The sequence below is a fragment of the Saimiri boliviensis genome, chromosome 1 (genome assembly GCF_048565385.1).
Source record: "Saimiri boliviensis isolate mSaiBol1 chromosome 1, mSaiBol1.pri, whole genome shotgun sequence".
In the NCBI taxonomy this organism is placed as follows: domain Eukaryota; kingdom Metazoa; phylum Chordata; class Mammalia; order Primates; family Cebidae; genus Saimiri; species Saimiri boliviensis.
In genome coordinates this window covers 134,348,766-134,369,142 of record NC_133449.1, presented here as the reverse complement: position 1 = coordinate 134,369,142, position 20,377 = coordinate 134,348,766, and the positions used below count along the sequence as shown (strand labels likewise).

At 46.7% G+C, this 20,377-nt stretch overlaps 1 protein-coding gene across 1 annotated transcript in view; it reads left to right on the top strand.

Moving 5' to 3' along the window:
* The first annotated feature begins 11,937 nt into the window (after window positions 1–11,937).
* Window positions 11,938–20,377, top strand: part of BCO1 (beta-carotene oxygenase 1) — a 54,476-nt gene continuing 46,036 nt past the window's right edge. Inside the window, exons 1-2 of the mRNA XM_003938065.4 lie at window positions 11,938–12,403; window positions 19,097–19,225. Of these exons, the coding sequence (XP_003938114.3) occupies window positions 12,340–12,403; window positions 19,097–19,225 (193 nt within the window). The 5' untranslated portion in view covers window positions 11,938–12,339. The remainder of the gene's footprint in view (window positions 12,404–19,096; window positions 19,226–20,377) is intronic.

Genomic DNA, 20,377 nt, shown 5'->3' with positions numbered 1-20,377 from the left:
AGATATGATTCTCTAGTTTTCTGTCTTTTTCTTTTTCTTTTTTTTTTTTTTCTTTTTTTTTGAGACAAAGTTTTGCTCTTGTTACCCAGGCTGGAGTGCAGTGGCGTGATCTCGGCTTACCGCAGCCTCCGCCTCCTGGGTTCAAGCAATTCTCCTGCCTCAGTCTCCCGAGTAGCTGGGATTACAGGTGTGCACCACCATGCCCAGCTAATTTTTGTATTTTTAGTAGAGAAGGGGTTTCACCATGTTGACCATGATGGTCTCGATCTCTTGACCTAGTGATCCACCCGCCTCGGCCTCCCAAAGTGCTGGGATTATAGGCATGAGCCACCACGCCTGGCCTCTTTTCTTTTTCTTAAAGAGACGAGGTCTTGCTATGTTGCCCAGGCTGGAGTGCAGTGGCTATTCACAGATACCATCCCGCTACTTATCAGCATGGAGTTTTGACCTGCTCTGTTTCCAACCTGGGTCCGTTCGCCTCTGCTTAGGCAACCTGGTGGTCCCTCACTCCCAGGAGGCCACCATATTGATGCCAAACTTAGTGCAGACACCCGATCGGCATAGCACATTACAGCCCAAAACTCCTGGACTCAAACGATCCTCCAGCCTCAGCCTCCCAAGTAGCTGGGACTACAGGCACACACCACCGCACCCGGCCCAGTTTTCTGTGTCTAATATGCCACATGACTCTAGTCTTATCTGCTCCATAGAGTGTAATTAATGAAACTTCTTAAATGTTGATGGCATAATTTATGGTCTTTTGTTCAGTGGCGAAGTTTTTGTTTTTGTTTTTTGAGATGGAGTTTTGCTCTTGTGGCCCAGGCTGGAGTGCAATGGCATGATCTTAGCTCACTGCAACCTCCTTCTCCTGGGTTCAAGCAATTCTCCTACCTCAGCCTCCTAAGTAGCTGGGATTACAGGCCCCCACCACCACACGCAGCTAATTTTTGTATTTTTAGTAGATACAGGGTTTTACCATGTCCAGGCTGGTCTTGAACTCCTGACCTCAGGTGATCTGCCCGCCTCGGCCTCCCAGAGTGCTGGGATTACAGGCATGAGCCACCATACCCGGCAGAGTTTTTCCTCTAAGAGCCTGAAGGAGGCTGTCTGGCTCCCCATGCTGTTCTCCCTTTACGGGTAGAGCAGCTGCCACCTTTGTGGGGACTTTGGCTGTCATCACGGACTATTTTAAAGATCTCAGTGTTATCTGGTCAATGTATCACCCTGGCTAATTAGAGGTACAATTTAAAAGTGAACTTAATTGGAAAATTGCAAAGTAATTTAAATATGATAACATTATCTCCAAAAGGGAAATATTAACTAGCTTTAGGCAATCACTTTGTAATTGGAGATAGAGAATTGCAAAATGAGGCTGTTGTGTTTTTAATAGCCTGAAAACTTTCTGAACTCAACTATTCTTTCTTAACCTGATGACTGTTCTATAGGCTCCACCGTCCTGTGGGACAAGTGGCCTTAGGGAAGGAGAGACACCTTTTCCCTGTCCCTTCCCCAAATCACTGAAGGGAGAGGATCCCATGCTCAAATCTCCCACCCCCACTGCACATTGCATGATCTCTGACCTCACCAAGCCTCAGCTGCTTCATCTATAAGGTGGGGATAATAATAGTTCCTGCCAAACAGTATCTGTGCAAGGATTAGAAGATTCGCTGTGTACAAAGTGAAGAGAAGGGGCACACTCTATGAGAATTCTCTTCCCTCTCAAGCCCTGAAGTACATGTTCTTCCTCTCTGCAAAAAGAGGAGGTAAAGGCATTCTACTTCCTCTGAGAGTATCTTAGAGCCTCCAAAGGGCTGACTGTGTGTGATTCTAAACCCAGCCTTTCGCCTTCCCAATGGAAACCCAGTTCTGCCATCTCTGGATTGCTACTGAAGGCAGCACTGTCAACTTGTGCAAACATGTGTGCCTTGTAAGGAAGCCAGGAGATCTCCAACCCAACACCAATGCCAGGAGAGGCCTGTAGGTAAAGGCCTCCATGCAATGCCGACCTCCTTGTTCTGTTCTGCTTCCTAAGGCCTCCATGTATACAGACCTTGTCCCTCTATGCTTTAATTTTTTTCCAGGTTTCCTCTCAGCAACTCTCACCTCCACTGCCCCAAGTCTGTTCGCAGTTTACCTGCTCCCTCCCACCCTCTCTCTTCTGCTCACCTTTCTTGCTTCTCTCCAGCCATAAACAATGCACACCTCTCCCTCCCACAATCCGGAGCAATTTATGTGGCGGCCACCCCATGTAATGTCTTGAGTCTGTGCACAGGCGATTCCGCTAGTAGGAACGCTCTTCTCATTTTCACCACATGGCCAATGCCTAGCAATCCTTCAGGTCTTGAAGCAAACACTGGTGTTTCTGTGATGTCCCCTCTCCACCATGCTCCTCCAGCCTCATGTGATTTCCCACTCCTTCCTCTGTTGCCAAGGATGCTGTGTTCCATATTTATGGAACAGATGAATGAATGGAACCATGGACGAATTTACATTTTCACCATGGTCAGCCATGAGCTTCCCTGACACTGCACCCTCTCACTGGCTTTCCATGCAGTCATAACACTGCCTCAGTCTCCCTTCATCACTAATAAATGCCATCTTAGCAGTTCTGCTAACTCAGCATTGTCAGTGGGACTTTCTGTCATCATGGAAACGTTCTGCGACTATACTGTCCAGTGTAAGAAGTACCAACCACACAGAAACACAGAGCCCTTGAATTGCTGTTACTGTGAATGAGAAACTCACTTTTAAATTTAGCTTCATTGCAATTAACGCGTAAATAGCTGAGTGTGCTTAGCGGCTACTGTGTTGAACAGCGCAGCTAAGCTGTCACATGAATACCTTCATTGAACATCTTCTCTTAGGATGCTACTGCCTGCAGTATAACAGTGAAATTCTTGCAGACACTGCACGATGCAATCTCTAAACCACTTCTCAGCTCCAGGTAGTAGAAATGAAAATAGCTGCAAGTACAGATTCTAGAGCCAGGCTACCATGATTCAAAGCCCAGATCTGGGATACTGAGCAAGTTCCTTCACTTCTGTGTGTCTTACTTTCCTTATCTGTAAAATGGGGCAGAAACATCAGGATTATTGTGAGGAGCACATGGATTCAAATGGGAAAAGGCTTAGAAGAGGGTCTAGCATATACAAAGCTCTCAATAAATGACCATGGTCCTTCTGCCTGGAGAAGCCACCCCCTCCTCCTTCCCTCTCCAAATACTTCCCACTCTCAAGGGCTCAGCTGTGCACCCCCTCCTCCAGGAAGCCTTTTTTTCTTATCTTCCCCAGCCTCACCAAGCTTTCCTTCCTCAGAACTCCTATGATACTTCCTATCTGTGCCTCTTGTAGAGCAGTTATTCTAGGCAACTAGTTATTACTTTGTGTGTACATGGCTTCACAGCCAGGCTAAAGAAAACTTAAATCCCAATGTTCCTATGTCATTGGTGTCTATTTTTCAACTGCATGCAAGTAACTGCATATATATATATATATATATATATATAAATTTTTTTTTTTTTTTAAAGATGTGGTTTCACCATCATGGCCAGGCTGGTCTTGAATTCCTGACCTCAGGTGATCCACCCACCTAGGCCTCCCAAAGTGCTAGGATTACAGGCATGAGCCACCACGCCCAGCCATAACTGCTTAAAATTATACTGGCTGGCTGTTCCAGTTTTTCTGTCTTCCCCAAGAAAAAGAAGGGGGGAAAATGCTCTGAGCACCTACTGTATTTTAAGCACTGTGACATACACAGTTTTACGTTGTTTAAACTTTGTAGCCATCCAGTGAGGCAGATATTATAATTTACATTTTAGAGATCAGAAAACTGAGGGTCTGAGATTAAGTATGTGGTTCAGACACTTAGCTTTTAAGTGGAAGAACCAAAGCCCAAAAACGAGTAAGTCTGCAGGTGTAGCTAGTTTCGAAATAAGGCCTAAAAGGGACCGGATAGCCTAGACGCTGTATTCACAGACTTCAGTGGTTCCTCCTCACTGAATTTTTGTCGGCTCTAACCAATAGAAGGCAGTAGAAACTAAACCATGCCAGTTCTGGTGCAGCCTTAAAAGGTATTGGCAAATTGTGCTTCCTCTCTCTTAGGTCACTCACCTTTGGGAGGCCTTTAATGCTACATGTTATAAAAAGTTTGGCTACTATGCTGGAAAGATCTCACAGAGAGAAATAGAGGCCAAGGCTCAGCCCCGATAACATCCTAGTCAACTTCCAGCAACCATGTAAGGAACCCTGAGCAATTAAAGCAGAAGAACCGCCCAACTGAGCTCATTCAACCTGCAGAACTGAGAGATCGTATGAATGATTATTGTTTTAAGCCACTACATTTGGAGTGGGTTGTTATACAGCAACAAATAACCAAAACTTGCCAGGTGCAGTAGCTCACACCTGTAATCCCAGCACTTTGGGAGGCTGAGGTAGGCAGATCACAAGGTCAAGAGATCGAGACCATCTTGGCCAACGTGGTGAAACACCATCTCTACCAAAAATACAAAAATTAGCTGGGTGTGGTGGCACACACCTGTAGTCCCAGCTACCTGGAAGGCTGAGTCAGGAGAATTGCTTGAACCCAGGAGAAGGAGTTTGCAGGTAGCCAAGATCGTGCCACTGCACTCCAGCCTGGTGACAGAGCGAGACTCTGTCTCTAAATAAACAAATAACCAAAACTCTGACAAGACATGCCTTTTCCCTCTACATTGCCATTGCCCCTATTCTCACATGCACTGGTCAGTTGTCCCATTTTAAGGCAGTGAAAGCATTGTAGAAACCGTCTATGAAACACTCACCATTGCTCTCCTAGCTCTTCCCTAGCTAGTAGCTCTGAAAGATGGGAAGCATTGCAGTATTGTGGGGAAGAACATGTACTGATCGGCTATTGACCTACATCAAGTTACTTCACATCTCTGAGGCTGTAAAAATAAGATTGCTAGTGACGTCCTTGTAGGGATGTGGAGGGATTAAAAGAAAGACTGCTACTAGAACTCTTAGCACAGTAACCAGCACATGCAAGCATCTAGTGAAAAGCACAGATCAGAGGCTGGAGGAGAGCAGGCCAGGAGACAGCAACTACTGGAACCAACCCCTCATCCCATTCTCCCTATATTGGGGAAGGCAAGAGAACACAAGGGTCAGGCATCCATGGGTTCAGAGCAGTGCCGGAGCTTTTGAGGGGAAGAGGAGCTGCTGCTTCATGTCTATGGGTTTTCAACATGAAGGCAGCCCTGCAAAACACCGTGAGGTCCCTTCCCCTTTGGGAAATATAAAACAACAACATTATGGGAGCCAAAAAAGACAGAGACTAGGTCTCATTAATCACCTCTATTCCCTCAGAGCTTGGCATGTAGTAGGTATTCGTTCTAAAAAGGCACAGATTTGTTTTGTTCACTGCTACATTTCCAGCACATATTGCTTGGTCAATATGTGTTGAATGGGTTGGGTGTGGCGGCTCATGCCTGTAATCTCAACACTTTGGGAGGCCAAGGTGGTTGGATCGCTTGAGCTCAGGAGTTTGAAGCCAATTGCCCAATTGCCTGGGCAATATGGCAAAACACCATCTCTACAAAATAAAAAAAAAAAAAAAAAAAAAAATGAGCCCAGAGTGGTGGCACCGGCCTATGATCCCAGCTACTCAGGAGGCTGAGGTGGGAGGATTACCTGAGCCCAAGAGGTTGAGGCTGCAGTGAGCTGAGACTACACCATTGCACTCCCGCCTGGATGACAGAGAAAAGTGTTGAATTCGTTGTCTGTACTGGACACTGTCAGTTGCCTATCCCAGGCCCTTCCCTCCTTTTTCCTTACTAATTGAACTCTGACAAGATCCAGGTGGCAATGATGCCACCCCAGGGGACACTCCAGGTTGGTCTGAGGAAATTAAAGCTTTCCTGTTCCTCTTTGCTGGGGATTGGGATGGGGTGGTCATGTGACACAGTTTGATTCAGCCAATGAGGCACAAGAGAAAAATCTGTTCAGAGGATGCTGGGAAAGATTTCCCTCCAGCATAAAATGAAAGGTGTACGAGGCTGGGTGTGGTGGCCCACACCTGTAATCCCAGCACTTTGGGAGGTTGAGATGGGTGGATCACGAGGTCAAGAGATCAAGACCACCCTGGCCAGCATGATGAAACCCCATCTCTAGTAAAAATACAAAAAAAAAAAAAAAGAAAGAAAGAAGAAAGAAAGAAAGAAATTAGCCAGGCATGGTGGTGCACGCCTTATCCCAGCTACTTAGGAGGTGGAGGCAGGAGACTCGCTTGAACCTGAGAGGCAGAGGTTGCAGTGAACAGAGAGTGCGCCATTGCACTCCAGCCTGGTGACAGAATGAGACTCTGTCTCAAAAACAAACAAAAAAATAATTAAAAGGAAAGGTGTACAAGGAAAACTCCTCTGTCCCTGTCTTATTTTCCTGCTTTTGCACTTCTCTATGTGAGGGTGTAATTTCTGGGGCAATGCCAATCATTCATAACCAGAACTGAACCAGCTGAGGATGAGAACCCAATCTTTTGAGTCTGAAAGTGTGGAAGCCCTCACCAAACCAGCTTCTGAGTCACCCAGCACGCCACCTCCTGATGACTTAATGTCTGTGATAAATACACATCTTTGGAGTTTGAGCAGATTTCTGTTACCTGCAGCCAAAGTGTCTTCCCTTAGCTCATTGTGACTTAATGATATTGTTATGGGCTGAACTGTGTTCTGTAAAATTCTTTTTATTTTATTTTTTATTTATTTTTATTTTTTTTAGAAACATGGTTTCACCATATTGATCAGACTGGTCTCGAACTCCTGACCTCAGGTGATCCACCCGCCTCGGCCTCCCAAAGTGCTGGGATTACAGGCGTGAGCCACTACACCAGGCCTGTTCTGTAAAATTCATACATTGAAGCCTTAAGCCCCCATACAGCAGAATGTGACTGTTTGGAGATAGGGTCGTTAAAAAAGGTGATGAAAATAAAATGAGTCCATTAGGTTGGCTCGTGATCCAGTATAACTGGTGTCTTGTAAGAAGAGGAAATTTGACCGGGCACAGCGGCTTTTGCCTATAGTCCTAGCTACTCAGGAGGCTGAGGTAGGAAAACACCTCGCTTGAGCCAGGTGTTTGAGACTGCAGTGAGCTATGATTGCACCACTGCACTCCAGCCTGGGCAACAGAGTGAGACCCTGTCTCTTAAATAAAATAAAATTTAAAAATAAGAGGAAACTTAGACACACCAAGAGACACCAAGGATGTGTGCACACAGAGAAAGATTGTGTGAAGACACAGCAAGAAGAAATCAGGGCCGGGCACAGTGGCTCATGCCTGTAATCCCAACACTTTGGGAAGCCCAGGTGGGTGGATTACCTGAGGTCAGAGTTGGAGACCACCCTGACCAACATGGAGAAACCCCATCTCTACTAAAAATACAAAATTATCCAGGCGTGGTGGCACATGCCTGTAATCCCAGCTACTCAGGAGGCTGAGGCAGAAGAATCGCTTGAACCCAGGAGATGGAGGTTGTAGTGGTCCAAGATCACACCATTGTACTCCAGACTGGACAACAATAGCGTAACTCTGTCTCAAAAGAAAAAAAGAAGAAAAGAAGAAATCAAACCTGCTACCTTGATCTTCCAAACAACCTGATACTTTGTTTTTTGTTTGTTTGTTGTTTGTTTTTGTTCTTTTGAGACGGAGTCTTACTTTGCTGTCCAGGCTGGAGTGCAGTGTGCAGTCATAGCTCACTGCAGTCTCGAACACACCAGGCAGGAGTGGTGGGTTTTTAGCTCTCTGCAGCCTCCGCCTTCCCGCTTCAAGCAGTTCTCCTGCCTCAGCCTCCCTAGCAGCTGAGATTACTGGCATGTGCCAACTTGCCCAGCTAATTTTGTGTTTTTAGTAAAGACAGGGTTTCACCTTGTTGACCAGGCTGGTCTTGAATGCCTGACCTCAGGCAATCTGCTCATCTAGGCCTCCCAAAGTGCTGGGATTACAGGTGTGAGCCACTGTGCCCAGCTAAAACCCGATACCTTGATCTCAGACTTCTAGCCCTTAGAACTGTGAGAAAAAACAATTTCTATTGTTGTGGGTAGTCTGTGGTGTTTGTTATGGCAGCCCTAGCAAACTGATACATGTATCTATTCTTATGCTTAATTTATTACCACCATTAAGTTTTTGTTTATTTGTTTTTGAGACAGAGTCTCTGTTGTCCAGGCTGGGGTGCAGTGGCGCAATCATGGCTCACTGTAGCCTCAGACTCCTCAGACTCAGGTGATCCTCCCACTTGAGCCTCCCAAGTAGCTGGGACTACAGGTGTGTGCTACCACCACCAAGACCTGCTAATTTTTCTTTTCTTTCTTTTTATTTTTTAAGGTAAGCTCTCACCATGTTGCCCAGGCTGGTCTGACTTCTGACCTCAAGTGATCCACCAGCCTCAGCCTCCCAAAGTGCTGAAATGACAGGCATGAGCCGCCGTGCCCGGACTCCATTCGTATTTTTAAAAAACCTTTACCTCACTATCTAACTGTCCTTTGGGCACAGCTGGGACCTGGATGAAAAAGCTTGCCCTTGCTGTTACATAAGAATGCAATGACACCAACCCAAGACCCAGGACTGGTCCTCTCAGGGCCCATCCACCCACGGGCACATCCACCCATGACTTCGTTCAGTAAAAATCCAGCAAACACCTATCGTGTGTTGGAGCTGTGTAGAACTGTCAGGGTAAGTACATTGAAGTCGGGCTGCTTGGCCATGCTTCCTAATGTGACCCCCTTGTCACTGTGAGACCTAGGGCAAGCGAGTTATCCTCCCTGTGCTCTCTGATCTGGAGAACGGTGGTAGGAACACACAACTCAGGACTGTGTAAGGCCGGGGCCAGCAGGTGCAGGTAAACTGCCAGTTGCTTTTCTGAATATGCAAAGATTGACAAGAAGAAAAAGCAAAGTCATGTTTTGACTCATACAGTTTTTTTTTTTTTTTTTTTTTTTTTTTTTTTTTTTTTTTTTTTAGACAGAGTCTTGCTCTGTTGCCCAGGTTGGAGTGCAGTGGTGGGATCTCGATTCACTGCAATCTCTACCTGCTGGGTTCAAGCGATTCTCCTGCCTCAGCCTCCCGAGTAGCTGGGATTACAAGTGTGCACCACCTTACCAGGCTAATTTTTGTATTTTTAATAGAGATGGGGATTTCACCATGTTGGCCAGGCTGGTCTTGAACTCCTGACCTCAAGTGATCTGCCTGCCTTGGCCTCCCAAAGTGCTGGAATTACAGGTGTGAGCCACTGCACCCAGCATGTTTTCATCACACAATTTTATTATAACCCTTCCAACAAGCCCTGTGACATAGATACTGCCATCCCTCTTCTGTCAAGTGAAATGAAGTTCAGAGAGGTCACTTGACAACAGCCGCAGAGCTGCTGAATCTCAGAGCTGAGGTCCAAACCCAGGTCTTCTGACCTGTAAGCCCTGACCTCTTTCTTCCACCATGGTGGTGTCATTTTTTTCCCTGAGCCCTTAGTGTACGGCAGGCATTCCCATGTGATCCTCACGAGAACGCAGCTTTCACGAGCTAGGAGTAAAGAACTCTGACATGGATACACACGTTTAGACCAGACAGTGGGATAAACTGGCAAGTTACTGGAGGTCTTACTGGAAAGGTGGGTCAAAGGGAAATGCCCTCTAAAAGAATGGGAGGAACCGAGGTTAGGTGTTTTCGTGAGACCCTTTACAGTTGCCTTGAGATGCTAATATCATTATGTCTCACTTTATAGTTGAAGAAAAGGAGGCTCAAAGTGGGTAACACGGTCCAGGCACACAGAAAAACGTTGAGCTGGTTGCGTGTGGTGGCTCACACCTGTCATCTCAGCTCTTTAGGAGGCTGAGGTGGGAGAAGCACTGGAGGTCACAAGTTTGAGACCAGCGTGACCAATATGGTGAAACCCCATCTCTACTACAAATACAAAAATTAGCCCGGTGTGGTGGCGGGCACCTGTAACTTCAGCTACTCGGGAGGCTGAGGCAGGAAAATCGTTTGAACCCTGGTGGCGGACGTTGCAGCGAGCTGAGATAACGCCATTGCACTCCAGCCTGGTCAGCAGAGCGAGACTCTGTCTCAAAAAAAAAAAAAAAAAAAAAAGAAAAGAAAAGAAAAGAAAAAGAAAAGGATGAGCTGTATTTTATTTTATTTTTAAGATGGAGTCTCATTCTGTCACCCAGGCTGGAGTGCAGTGGCATGATCTCGGCTCACTGCAACCTCTGCCTCCCAGGTTCAAGTGATTCTCCTGCCTCAGCCTCCCAAGCAGCTGAGACTACAGGTATGAACCACCACGCCCAGCTAATTTTTTTGTATTTTTAGTAGAGATGGGGTTTTACCATGTTGGCCAGGATGATCTCAATCTCCTGGCCTCAGGTAATCCGCCCGCCTCAGCCCAGAGAGCTGGGATTATAGGCATGAGCCACCGCACTGGGCCATTGAGCTGCACTTTGAATCTAGTTTCAACTCAGACATGTTGAGCATCCTTCCGGCGGCACACAACCAGGCACATTTTTTTATTTTTTATTTTTGAGGCAAGGGCTCTCTCCGTTGCCCAAGCTGGAGTTCAGTGCTGCTATCACAGCTCACTGCAGCCTCAGCCTCCCAGACTCAAGTGATCCTCCCACCTCCGTCTCCCAAGTAACTGGGACTACAGGCTTCCACCACTGTGCCCAGCTAATTTTTTTTTTTTTCTGGTAGAAATGGAGCCTCAGTATGTTGCTTAGGCTGGCCTTGAATTCCTGGGCTCAAGTGATCCTCCCACCTTGGCCTCCGAAAGTGCTAGGATTACAGGTGTGAGCCACTACACCTGGCCAACATTTAAAAAATAACAAAAACAGAAATCTGATGGCTGAGATCCTCTAGAGATTCTGAATCAGTGACTCTGGAGTGAGGCCCAGAACTGGTATGATTAGGAGTCAGACCAGGTGATTCCAATGTGTACCAGAAGCACAGTCAGACCACACAGCTGACAGGAATGCCCCAAAATGCTGGCACGTGGTCTTAGCCCAGACTGGACTATCATTATTCTCAGCTGCGTTGCATAAAGGCAATGCCGCTGCCTTTTCTTACTCTACCCACAGATCAAATGACTGGTTCTTTCTTTAAGCAAAATACGTTAAGATGAGTTCATTAACTTCAATCAGTGCATACAGCAAGTTGAATATGAATTTCAGGCAATGGCAACACACCGAGATACAGGAATAACAGGGAAGCTCAGATCAAATACAGGCATCGTTTTGCCTTCTTGATAGGCTAGGAAGTTGAAGTTTCTTTTTTACTATTCTTTTTATTTATTTATTTTTGAGAGTCTCGCTCTGTTGCCTAGGCTGGAGTGCAGTGAGGCCATCTCAGCTCACTGCAACGTCCACCTCCTGGGTTCAAGCGATTCTCCTGCCTCAGCATCCTAAGTAGCTGGGATTACAGGCACCCACCACTATGCCCAGCTAATTTTTGTATTTTTAGTAGAGACAGGGTTTTGCCATGTTGGCCAGGCTGGTCTTGAACTCCTGACGTCAAGTGATCTGCTCACCATGGCCTCCCAAAGTGCTGGGATTATAGGCCTGAGCCTCTGCTCCTGGACAGTCTGTTTTACTATTTAGTTCCTGACAAAAGCCTTTGGTTCCCGTTCATTATTTTTTAAATGGGTACGTGAACCATTTTATGTCTCCTTCTTCCACAAAGAAAATAATTCGGTTGCTCTTTATGTATGATTATTAGAGGAGAGCGTTGGAGCCTTTACTCAAAACAAAACATACAGCCTTTCCCATCTCTGCTGAAGGGGTTCCCTGCTTCGCAGCAGACATTCATATGACTGCTGATCTGAGCTCAAGGCTCTCCTATTCCCGGCATCTCCGATGGCCCTGACTGCCTGTCTTCTTGTTCTGATCATAAACATCTCCAGCTCTTGAATTATATAACAAGAGGCACTGAATTCTCTCTGCTTATTTAGAACCCAGCCCGAAGCAGTCTTTTTTTGGTTAAGCCAAAAGTGAAACTGGAGAGGGAAAGCCAAGGGTACAATAAGAGGATTAAAGATTAGCTAAGACACATGGCTTGGGAATTAACCTTTAACTAAACATCTTATAAATAATGCCTGCGCAGCTTCCGCTGTGAATGTAAAGAGATCCCCGGCTTTTGGAGAGGGAGAAGCCATCGCCGGCCAAAAAGGAAAAAGCAAAGGCAGACACAGTCAGCATCAGGAGAGAAAGAGATGTGAAGGAGGGAAGGAGCAGGAGAACAGGAAGGAACCGCAGGAGGAGGGAGCAGCAGCTGCCTTCAACACAGAGAAGCATCTCTTCATTGTTAAAATCAGTCTCCCTCTGCACCCTGAGCGATGGAAAAAATATATGGCAGGAACAGGAAAGAACAGCTGGAGCCTGTGAGGGCCAAAGTGACAGGTGAGCATTCTCTATAAACACGGGGCTCTTGCTTCTGTTTATTATTTTTTTGAGATGGAGTCTCACTCTGTCGCCCAGGCTGGTGTGCAGTGGCATGATTTCGGTTCACTGCAACCTCCACCTCCCAGGTTCAAACAATCCTCCTACCTAGGCCTCCCAAGTAACTGAGATTACAGGCACCCACCACCACACCTGGCTAATTTGTGTATTTTTAGTAGAGATGGGGTTTCAGCATGTTGGCCAGGCTGGTCTCGAACTCCTAGTCTCAAGTGATCTGCCACCTTGGCCTCCGAAAGTGCTGTGATTACAGGGGTGAGCCACTGCACACAGCCTTTTCTCTATTTTAAGATGGACACTTTTTTTTTCCTGATTATATAAGTTATACTAATTGTAAATTACTTTTGGAAAACCAGAAAATAGTGTAGAGAGAAAAAATGACTCATAATCCAGATACATTTTCTGTGAAAATCTAGGTGTGTTTTACACATTATAACTCAGTTTCCAGAGGGAGGAGAGTCAGTATCACTATTCCCAGGGAAAAAGTGTTGGAATGCCCCAGTGGGTACATACACAATGGGATTAATCTGCAAACTGCTGCCAGTCTCAGATGCATCATGTGTTTGTGCAAATGCATGCATTCTAAATTAGCTTCAAAATGCCTAGAGGGATGTGCATGAGCTCCCACGCATCTACATCCACCGCACAGGCTTGCAGGGCATTGCAGAGTCTGATGTGATTTTAGGAACTCACAGGTGTGAGCACTGCAGCGCCTATAGGAGTTGGACCTTCCTTTAGAGGGGCTGTGTCTTGTTTCGTCGTTTATCTCTGTTGCTTCTCCTTCCTCTTTTGGGTTGCCACTTTCCTAGGACCATTTTGTTTGGACTCTAAAAGGCAGTTCCTGCATCTGGACTACCTGGTGCCCAGGGTGGTGCTTGCTCAGTTTTAAGAACAGCTGAGTCAGCTCAGGCCCACAGGCATTTTCATTTTCTGACAGATGGACTGGAATTTTTCATGAGAGGACAATTATGAGTGATTTTTATAAGGACATCGGATTGAAGCTTTTCAACTGAGTGATTGCCTTGGGAGTTTTTGAAAGAAAAGAAATAGCTTTTATGTATACTTTTTCCTGGTTAACAAAGGTAAGGCACAATCTATAGCTATCAATCTATATATACATGTGCAGTTGTATGTATATTAAATTACATATAAATTAGGAGTGCAAATGAGAAGATGGAAGGAAAATCAGCTTGATTTTCCTTTTAAACACTATGAATATTTGGGTCTATTTCCTTTAACTTTTTAAAACATAGTAGATCAATTGATAAATTTACCGTATAAATATTTTTTCAAAAAGCAAATGTAGACAATTAGATATTTATTATTATTTTTTCTCAATCTAGCTGTTCATGCGTATATTATTTATTTTTAAAAAGGACATCACAGGGCCAGGCACGGTGGCTCATGCCTGTAATCCCAACACTTTGGGAGGCCAAGGCGGGTGGATCACTGGAAGCCAGGAGTTTGAACCAGCCGGGCCAGCATGGCAAAACTCCATCTCTACTAAAAATACACAGATTAGCTGGGCTTAGTGGTGTGCACCTGTAATCCCAGCTACTCAGGAGGCTGAGGTAGAAGAATTGCTTGAACCCAGGAGGCAGAGGTTGCAGTGAGCTCAGGTCTTGCCACTACATTCTGGCCTGGGCGACAGAGAGACCCTGTCTCAAGAAACACACACGCTGGGCGCGGTGGCTTAAGACTGTAATCCCAGCACTTTGGGAGGCCGAGGCGGGTGGATCACATGGTCAAGAGATCGAGACCACCCTGGTCAACATGGTGAAACCCCATCTCTACTAAAAATACAAAAAATTAGCTGGGCGTGGTGGCGCATGCCTGTAATCCCAGCTACTCAGGAGGCTGAGGCAGGAGAATTGCCTGAACCCAGGAGGCGGAGGTGGCGGTGAGCCGAGATCGCGCCATTGCACTCCAGCCTGGGTAACAAGAGCGAAACTCCGTCTCAAAAAAGAAAAAAGAAACACACACACAGACACTCCAGCTTGGCCAACAAGGTATGGTGAAATCCTGTTTCTACTATTTGATGGGTGCAAAAATAATTGCAGCTTTTGCCATTATTTTCAGTGTGTTTTATTGAAATTTTATTTTCAGCGAAAATACAAAAATTAGCCAGATGTGATGGTGTACATCTGTAAACCCAGCTCCTCGGGAGACTGGGCATGAGAATCACTTGAACCCAGGAGAGGGGGGTTGCAGTAAGCCAAGATCACACTGTTGCATTCCAGCCTTTTGAGACTCTGTCTCAAAAACAAAACAAAAAAAGGGGGCCTCTACCTTCTTGTGCCCTGGAATGTTATGAACATTTTGTACGGTTAACACCTCATGTTTAATGACTGCATGGACTCCTTGGAAATGTTAGAAAACACAAATTTTAGAGCACGAGAAGCTGAATGACCCCCCAAAGATCAGGTACAGCAGCGGTTCTCAGAGGGGCATTCCGGACCTGCAGCATGATAAGCCCCACCTGGGCACTGTGTAGAAATAAACATCCTTGATGCCCACCCAGACCCAGAGGATCAGACACTCTGGGGATGGAGCTAGCAAGCTGTGTGTTCACAAGCCCTCGGTGACTCCAAGGGTGAGAACCATTCCTCTACATCAAGCCTCCCTATTGACAGGTGGGAAACTGAGGCAGAGGGGCAGTGACTGCCAGACAGCCTGCAGATAACGGGCCTCCTGACCCTCCATCCAGACCTGGGTTGAGCCTGATCACACTCATGGGCAGACAGCTAGCTAAAAACTGTGCCTGGGTTGGCACGTCCATGTGGGGAGGACATGCAAAGGTTCTTGCTTTGTAGCTGGCTGTGCCAATCCATGTGTGTTCTGAGACCTCTTTGGCAACTTATGTCAGCCTCAGTGTTCTTTTCTGTTAGACGAAGTTTAACAGAAGTTTAACCCTCCCACATAGGGTTGCTGCAACAATTAAGTGATTTAATCCACCTAGAACGCAGTGTCTGGTATATGGATGCGTATAAATTTTCTTGTCCTGTCTGGGGCTTTAATTAAATTCTCAGATGCCTCTCTCCCTGCTCTGTCTCAAGCCTGCTCCCTCTCCTGTGCTCTGGGTGCCTGTGCCTGGTGCCACAATCCATGTAGGTGCCCAAGGCAAGAGACTTGCTGTCTTTTTTTTTTTTTTTTTTTTTTTTTTGAGATGGAGTCTCACTCTGCTGCCCAGGCTGGAATGCAATAACACAGTCTCGGCTCACTCCAACCTCCAGCTCCCAGGTTCAAGCAATTCTCCTGCCTCAGCTTCCCAAGTAGCTGGGATTACAGGCACCCACCACCACACCTGGCTAATGTTTGCATTTTCAGTAGAGATGGGATTTCACCATGTTGGCCAGGCTGGTCTTGAACTCCTGGACTCAAGTGATCCACCCACCTCAGCCTCCCATGGTGCTGGGATTATAGGCATGAGCCACTGCTCCTGGCCTCAGCTGTCATTTTCATTTCTCAGTGCTCCACACCACACCATATTTAGTGAAATAGAGGCCCATCAGTTCTGTGTCTTCCATTTATCTTTGTTCATCCATTTCTCTCCAGCCCTCTGGAATCCCCGAGTCCTCTCTATGGTCTTCCTGCCTCTCTCAGGGGCTTTCCCAGTCCACACTCCACACCACAGGCAGAGACAACGTTTGAAGCTCCAAGATCCTATTCCATCTATATCGGGGGTCCCCGACCCTCGGGCCATGGCCAGTACATGTCAGTGGCCTGTTCGGAACCAGGCCACACAACATTACTGCCTGAGCTCTGCTCCTCTCAGATCGGTGGCATTAGACTCTCAGAGGGGTGCAAACCCTACTGTGAGCGTAAACTGTGTTGTGAACTGCGAGTGTGAGGGATCTAGGTTGTCTGCTCCTTATGACAATCCACCCCCCAGCCCTACCATCCGTGGAAAAATTATCTTCCACAAAACCAGTCCCTGGTGCCAAAAGATTGGGGCCACTGATTTATGTGGAATCCACAACAGGCATATCCATAGGGATAAAAAGTAGATGAGTGCCTGCCACAGCCTGGGGGCAAGGGGAGAAGAGGGAGTGATGGCTAATGCATGAGGGGGCTGTCTTTTTGCAGTGATAGAATGTTCTGGAATTAGGTGATGGTTGCACAACATTGTGAATACAGTAGAAACTCCTGAATTGTACGCTTTAAAGTGATGAGTTTTATCTCAATTTTTTTTAATTGCAGAAAAAATCTGGTCCTGTGTTTCCCTATTATAACCATCAAAGGCACCCCATTCTTGTGAGGGTTAGATCAGAACCGTGGTGTGGTCCTGTTGACCTTCATGCTCTAGCCCCTGTTATTTCTGCAGCTTCGTTGCTTACAATTTTCTTGCTTGAAAATGATGGTCCAGTCTTACTAAACAGCTTGCCCATTTCCTGGTCTCGGTCATTTTTTTTTTTTATTTTTTTGAGACAGTCTTGCTCTGTCGCCGAGGCTGGCATGCAGTGGCATGATCTCAGCTCACTGCAACCTCCATCTCCCAGGTTCAAATATTTCTCCTGCTTCAGCCTCCAGAGCGGCTGGGATTGCAGGCACCTGTCGTCACACCTGTCATCACACCTGTCATCACACCTGTCGTCACACCTGTCATCACACCTGTCATCACACCTGTCATCACACCTGGCTAATTTTCGCGCCTTTGGTAGAGGCGGGTTTCACCATGTTGGTCAGGCTGGTCTCGAACTCTTGACCTCAAGTAATCTGCCCACCTCGCCTCCCGAAGTGCTGGGATTACAGATATGCCTCACCATGCCCAGCCTCCTGTTCTTGATCTTCTGGGTCTGCGTCCCTCCAGAGGCAAGAATCCAAGGGTGAGTGGTTTATTTGGCACGTGATCCCAAGAAACGTCACAAGGAACTCAGGGAAAAAGAAGGAAACCAATAAAGAGGGCATTGTTAAGCCCCTGGCTGATGAGGCCATTGGAGCTGACTCCCCTGGGTGTGGTGTAAAACATGCCTCTCGTGATCCCAACTGAGGGCAAGGCAATGGCGGGATTTATGCCTCAGCTCCACATCCCTCGTTGCATGAGCATGGCTTCCAGGGGCATTACCTCTCCGAGGTGCTCCCAGCTCTTCCTGCATGTAGGCAAAGCTTGCCTGCTATGGAGCAGTCACAACCAAGCCCTCAGGCAGGGGGTTACAGGCACTTGCACAAAGCAGCCTGCAGGGAGAGAGAAATTCTGTGGGGACTTGGGTGGGGGCACCAACAGCGTTTGCTACAGCACCCTGTCTCTAGAGCAGGGCTGTCCTCTAGAAAGAGAACCCATGCCACATGTGCACTTTCAAATTTTCTAGTAGAAACACTCAAGTAAAAGGAAACAGGTGAAATTAATTTCAATGGTATATTTTACTTAACACAAGAAATCCAAGATATCATCAGTTCAACATGAAATCAATATTTTAAAAATTGCTAATGACATGGTTCACTTTTGCTCATACTAAATCTTTGCAATCTGCTGTATATTTCATTCTTACAGCACATGTCGTTTCAGACCAGCCAAATTTCAAGTGCTGATTGCTACCATATTGGACAGTACAGCCCTAGAATGCTCTTTGCTTCTGCCTTTGTGAGGCAAACACCTACTCTCCCTCAAGACTTAGCCAGGTTGCCTCCTCCAGGAAGCCATCCACACCCTCCTGCTCTCAGCCCACCCTGGGGTGAGGTTCTGTTTCAAACAATTCCTTTGCTATGGCTATAGCATTGCCCCTGTCTTTTTTAAAAAAAATTTTTTTGAGACAAAGTCTTGCTCTGTTGCCCAGGCTGGAGTGGGATGGTGTGATCACTGCAGCCTCGAGCTCCCGGGCTCAAGTGATCCTCCTACCTCAGTCTCCCAAGCAGCTGGTACTACAGGCATATGCAATCACACCGAGCTATGTTTTTATGTTGTTATGTTTTGTTTTGTTTTGTTTGAGATGGAGTTTCACTCTTGTTGCCCAGGCTGGAGTGGAATGGCGGGATCTCAGCTCACTGCATCCTCTGTCTTCCAGGTTCAAGTGGTTCTCCTGCCTCAGCCTCCCGAGTATCTGGGGTTACAGGTGTGCATTACCATGCCTGGCTATGTTTTTGTATTTTCAGTAGAAATGGAGTTTCACCATGTTAACCAGGCTGGTCTTGAACTTCTGACCTCAGCTGATCCATCGCCCTCAACCTCCCGAAGTGCTGGGCTTACAGGCGAGAGCCACTGCACCCGGCCTGGAGCTACGTTTTCTATTTTTTGTAGAGACAGGGTCTCACTTTGTTGCCCAGGCTAGTCTCTATCTCCTCGCTTCAAGTGATCCTCCTACCTCAGCTTCCCAAAGTGCTGGGATTACAAGTGTGAGCCAACGCCCTCAACCAGCATCGTCTTAACCACAGTGGACCTTGAGTATCTGTTTATTCATCTGTCTCCTTAATAATCAGTGGGTAATTTGGCGTCAGAGACCGTATCTTCATCTTGGTATCCTCGGTGCTAGCCAACTGCCTGTCATATTATACACTTTTTGGAAACAATTGTAGAATAAATAAACAGATGCAAGGCGTGGTATTGAGGCTACAAGCCTCCAGTTCCTTTCCGTGACCATTTCTTCCAGCTTTTTGGTTTGCAGGTGGAAACAGGAAATTAAACATTCCTTCTTTTAACAGGCAAGATTCCAGCATGGCTGCAGGGAACCCTGCTCCGCAACGGGCCTGGAATGCACACGGTGGGGGAGTCCCGATACAACCATTGGTTCGACGGCCTTGCCCTGCTCCACAGCTTCACCATCAGAGACGGTGAGGGCGCCCACGAGTGTGCTGCCTGTGCTGCAGCAAAAGACCCCAAACTCACTGCCTTAAAATAGCAGAAATGTATTCTTTTAGGTACTGGAGGTCAGAAGTCTATATCGGGTCTCACCAAATTAAGACAGAGGTGTTCGCAGAGCCACATTCAGTTCTGGAAGCTCTAGGGGAAAATTCCATGTTCCTACCTTTTCCGTCTTCTACAAGCTGCATTCTTTGGCTTGTGGCTTCACCTCGTTTTTTTTTTAGATGGAGTCTTGCTCCATTACCAGGTTGGAGTGCAGGAGTGTGATCTTGGCTCACAGCATCTCCTGCCTCCCAGGTTCAAGCGATTCCCATGCCTCAGCCTCCCAAGTAGCTGGGATTACAGGCACATGCCACCACGCCTGGCTAATTTTTTGTATTTTTAGTAGAGACGGGGTTTCACCATGTTGGCCAGGATGGTGTCAATCTCCTGACCTCGTGATTTGCCTGCCTCAGCCTCCCAAAGTACTGGGATTATAGGCTTGAGTCACCGCGACCGGCATCCATCTCTGTAAAGCAGCAACAGAGCCTCCTGCAATCTCTGTCTCCTTCCATCCTCACATCACCTCCTCTGACTCTGACCATCTCGCCTCCCTCTTACAAGGACCCTTGTGATTACTTTGAGTCCACTCAAAGTACTTTGAGTCCTGGATAATCTCCCTTCTCAAAATCCTTAATCACATCTACAAAATCCATTTTGCTATGTCAAGTCACATATTCAACAGGTTCTAGGGATTTGGATGTGGAGATATTTGTGGGGGATGCCAATCACAAGCACAGACTTTCCTGAAAAGAAGGCCAAGGTTGTTTTTCAAAGAGTTCATCTTGCAACATAATATGCACCCTCAATCCTGTAGGCAAAAGCAGGGTGGAAGAGTAATGGAATCAGACATGCCTAAAGATGAGACATGAAATGGACAGAGCTGGTGGCTGGGCATGGTGGCTCATACCTCTAATTCCAGCACTTTGGGAGGCCAAGGCAGGCAGATCACTTGAGATCAGGAGTTTGAGACCAACCTGGCCGACATAGCAAAACCCCATCTCTACTAAAAGTACAAAAATTAGCCAGGCATAGTGACACACGCCTGTTCTCCCAGCTGTTAGGGAGGCTGAGGCACAAGA